Source organism: Zootoca vivipara, chromosome 1 (genome assembly GCF_965207765.1).
Source record: "Zootoca vivipara chromosome 1, rZooViv2.hap1.1, whole genome shotgun sequence".
Lineage (NCBI taxonomy): Eukaryota > Metazoa > Chordata > Lepidosauria > Squamata > Lacertidae > Zootoca > Zootoca vivipara.
In genome coordinates this window covers 60,417,413-60,421,752 of record NC_142582.1, presented here as the reverse complement: position 1 = coordinate 60,421,752, position 4,340 = coordinate 60,417,413, and the positions used below count along the sequence as shown (strand labels likewise).

General features: G+C 39.4%; 1 protein-coding gene across 1 annotated transcript; it reads left to right on the top strand.

Annotated features, from left to right (window-relative positions):
* The first annotated feature begins 357 nt into the window (after window positions 1-357).
* On the top strand, window positions 358-2,729 carry LOC148687597 (uncharacterized). Its single transcript, XM_088666092.1, has one exon. The coding sequence runs from the start codon at window positions 1,932-1,934 to the stop codon at window positions 2,727-2,729; it is 798 nt and encodes a 265-aa protein (XP_088522218.1). The 5' UTR covers window positions 358-1,931.
* Window positions 2,730-4,340: the final 1,611 nt, after the last annotated feature.

The following is a 4,340-nucleotide window of genomic DNA, read 5'->3' as shown; positions in this document are numbered from 1 at the left end:
TCAGGAGGCATTTATTCAGGGCAGGTTTTTGAAGCCGGTCAGAATTGGCTTTATATGATGCACCCGATGTCCCTACAGGGAATTAATTTGCAGCACAGGGCTTTGTAATTTCATGCTAGAACAGCATAAAATGGAGAGAGAACAACTCATCCAGAAGGAGGAGATTATGTAACAAAAGCAAAGAAGAATCTGTAGTGACATTAAAGATCCTTTGGAACAATCTTCTTGCTAGTTCTGTAATTCTGTATACCCCTCTAATTGGTTTTAAACAAGAAGCTGATGAAAATAACCCAGAATTAATTGGCTTCAGTTCCTAAATTTATTTGGACAATAAATATATTTCAACTGAAGAAACATCTTGTACAAATTTATTATGATCAGACACCACTCCACACATACACACCCATAGCATTTCTGGCTTTCTCTTTAAGCACATTACAACTCTGATAAGTGGTTGCTCTTGTGATCTATACCCGACCAAGAAGTCTTTGGGGCTATTGAAGGCAAATTGAGTTTTTTAATGGAGACCTGCAACCCAACAAGCAGCACCTGTGCACATTTTGAAACACCAGCCTACCACATTTGTTCAGGTCTACTTTTAATTTAACTTTACACCTCACCTAAAAGAACAGCCCTGCTGGTTCAGATCAAAGGCTTATCAAACACCCATCATCCACTATGTGAGAACTCTGTGAGGCCAACCGGATGCCCATGGGAACCCCACAAGCAGCACATGAGGTCAACACCACTCTCCCCCTCATGTTCCTCAGCAACTACGGTAGATTTCAGAGGCATGTTGTCTGTGATACTGGAGATAATATATCATGTCTAGTCTCCCCAGACTGGTTTATCCTCCACGAATTTGTCTAATCCTCTTTCAGAGCTATTCAAGTTGGCAGGTATAATCTTGTGACAGCAAATCCTGTAGTTTAACAATGCTCTTTGTATAAAGGCACTTGGTATCAACTGTCCTGAATCTGCCAGCTTCATTGGAGGACCACAATGTGGTATGAACATTGTGCCTACTGGGGACAAAGATGGGGAAAGGACTGCATATATTCAGAGGGAGGGACTTTATCCTCAATATGGTAGGCCAAACAGCCAGAGCAGGCCTACACTGCCTCCAGAGGCTCGTTCCCACCAACACGATCATCATTATCACCATCATCATCATCATATCAACATATTTTTATTAAAGATTTCTTAGTTTACAAAAATACTGCATTGTTTCTTTTTTCAAGTTGTGTTTTCTACAAATCAGTTTCAATTTTTTGTGAGACATTAGTATTGCATGCAGTAATAGATTGGGTAGAAAAGAGGGGAAAGATGAGGGATGGTGGGTGGGGTGGGGTGGTAATGCTTATCTTCTTCTACTTAGTATATCTGTGGGGTTTTGTGTCAGCGTCACTTGCTGGACTATTATTTGAGGATGCAGTAGAGGACATGAAGAAGATTTCTTTGCTGCCTTTATTGCCACTGGTAGATGTGATTATGTGTTTTAACCAGTGCTTCATTGGCCTTAGAGTGAGACTTATGCCACTCTGATCATAACATGGAGACAATGCCTTATCAGGTGTCCAGAGAAGCCATGAAAGTGAAGAGGATGCATGTGTGAGAAAGAAGCCCATCAGAGGTGCATGTGTGTTTGTAAATATGAAACTATCAGTAAATACACGGGCTTCAACAACATGCTTACCAGTTACAGACTGATGGTACATATTGCCACTTATGGCTAACCCCATACAGTATTTCTATACAGTTCCCTTTGCTATCTGCTTTGAGAGTTTCAAGTGAATGGTACTGTTGGTTAATCATGGCATTATGACATCAGAGTGATGTGAAGGTATAAGTAGGGAAGAATTCTAAACAACTATCTTACTCTTCCCGCTGCCTTCACAATATTCCCTAAACAGGCACACATAAGTTGATGAATGGGGAATTATCTAAGTCAGGGATATGATGCCTGTCAAACAGCTGCAAAACGGCATTCTCCAAATAAGATGCGGTTGAAAGAAAGAAGCATTGTTCAGGACCTGAACAGGAGTATAAGGGACAAATCACAGTCCCTCAAGAAATGGGTGGAAGAACTGGATAGAGATGTGGAGGTGATTATGAGCCTGATAAATGAGAAAGAGGAAAAGATTCAGAAATTAGAAAGTCGTAACAGGAACTTGGCACACATCAATCGAAAACTAGGCACAAACAGGAATAATGCCTTCAAGGTTTTTCAACATCAAGATGATAAACCAGGACCTGCCTTACAGCGTAGAGAAAGCAACGGGCAGGACAATGTAACTCAAGCTGGAAGAAAAGAGCCTCATTTATCTACAAAGAAGTCCGATTCTCATCTGGTAAGGACCAATTCTGAAACAGAAACAATAAGAGACCTTGTGGAAAAGTCTGAAAATATTAGGGGGGTTCCTGTACAGTATCAAATTACTCCCAAGTTACCAGAGGGAAATGAGAGAATGAGTGCTGAAGACTTACTCATAAGGCTTGAACAAGCCAAATTGTCAGATTACCTCTCCAATCCTTTAAAGCTTTTACATGCAGTTTTGCTTTGCTTTGGACTTTGCACAGTTTTCATATTATTATACACCTACTTCTTCAACAATAACTTCATAGTTAATAGCCTTTTCCTGCTGCTGAATGACCAAGATCTTGCAGAACTGATACAATTTTTTTCTCCATGCCTTACTTGGAAAAATAATGGCCTATTGCCATTTTAAGAATCACTCTTCTCAACCTTCTAGGAACACCTCAGATCACTTTATTGCCACTTTAAAAAGCAGTATATATTTTAAATTTATAATTTCATTGTATTAAAAAAACACTCTCCAAAAGTATGTCATCTGATTCTTTAACTATTTTGCTAACATGAATTAAGAATTTCAGCAACGTTTGTTCTCCTGTACAGAAGACATGATTAAGAAAAGGCTGTAGTTCAGAGGTAGCTCAAATGCTTTGCATACCAAAGGACCCATGTTCAGTCCCCAGCTTGTCAAGGTAGGTTGGGAAAAACTCCTGTCTAAAATCCTATACAGCTGTTGGCAGTAAGTGTCAGTGATACTGTGCCAGAAGGAGCCACCACCAGACTCAGCCTAAGGCAGCTTGCTATATGTTCCTATATTCATATTATGTACCATGCCAATTTAGGTATTTAATGCTGCAATCCTAAACCCACTACTTGCTAGAGATCAGGCCCCATTGAACACAGGGTGACTTACATCCAAGTAAACATGGATAGGATTAGAATGTTACAGTGCAGTAGCATGTTTACTCAGAAGTAAGTTCTGCTGCATGAGTTGGGCTTATCCCTGACTAGTAAGTGTGTTTAGCGTTGCAGCCTTACAATGTGATTTTGAGAACATTCCAATACATCTTAAAATTGTATATGTTGATGATTAAGAATGCTAAGAAATAGAAGGAGGGTAGTTATTTAATTCTTCCAGACTTTATTTACCCAGGGAGGTAGCCTGGTCAAGTAGGGAGGAAGGAGAAGCCCTCTTGCAAGAGCAATGCCTGCTCATGCTACATTTGGTTTTACCCATCTTTTGCTTACATTAGCTGCTCTGGTCTTTACTCATAGCTGCCAAGTTTTCCCTTTTCTCGCGAGGAAGCCTATTCAGCATAATGGAAAATCCCTTTAAAAAAGGGATAACTTGGCAGCTATGTCTTTACTTAGGGCCTACCCAGAAAAGTATGAGAAATAAAATGGCATATATATATATATATATATATATATATATATATATATATATATATACACATATATACACATACATATATACACACACACACACATTCTAAATACACTTGCCAAAATTTACCAAATGAAGCCATCAAAACCATGTTCAAAGGGGTTTCAGTGGGATACCTCGTTTGCTTTTGGAAGAGGCTGCAAATACATTACTAATGTGTTTTCAAAACTCTGTGCATGCATTATTCAAAATCTTACAATAATCTTGTAAAGTTGGTCAGTATTATCTGCCCATTACAACTGGAAGACTGAAGCATAGTGCCTTGCCTAAGGCCACACACCCATAAATGGGCACCAGAGGTGAGCTCTGAACCAATAGTTTCCTATGTCACAACTACTCAGAATTAGCCGTTATGCCATGCTTTCGCTATCATGACTTATGTAGCAATTTCACCTCATGATACAGCAATTGTATGTTTGTCCTTAAAAATCAATTTAGGAGTCAGGAAGCCGTGAGTCCAAAGTTTGGAATTAACCTATTCTCTTGATTTGTAGGAAGCCTTGGATTTTCTTCTCCCTCATTTGTGCTGGAAGCTAGAGGAAGAAGGAAGAAAAGTCACAGAGTTTGCTTGGATTTGTG

What these genes read in the sequence shown, in the direction of transcription:
- LOC148687597 (XM_088666092.1), top strand. Translation starts at nt 1,932, where the DNA reads ATGGGGAATTATCTAAGTCAGGGATATGATGCCTGTCAAACAGCTGCA.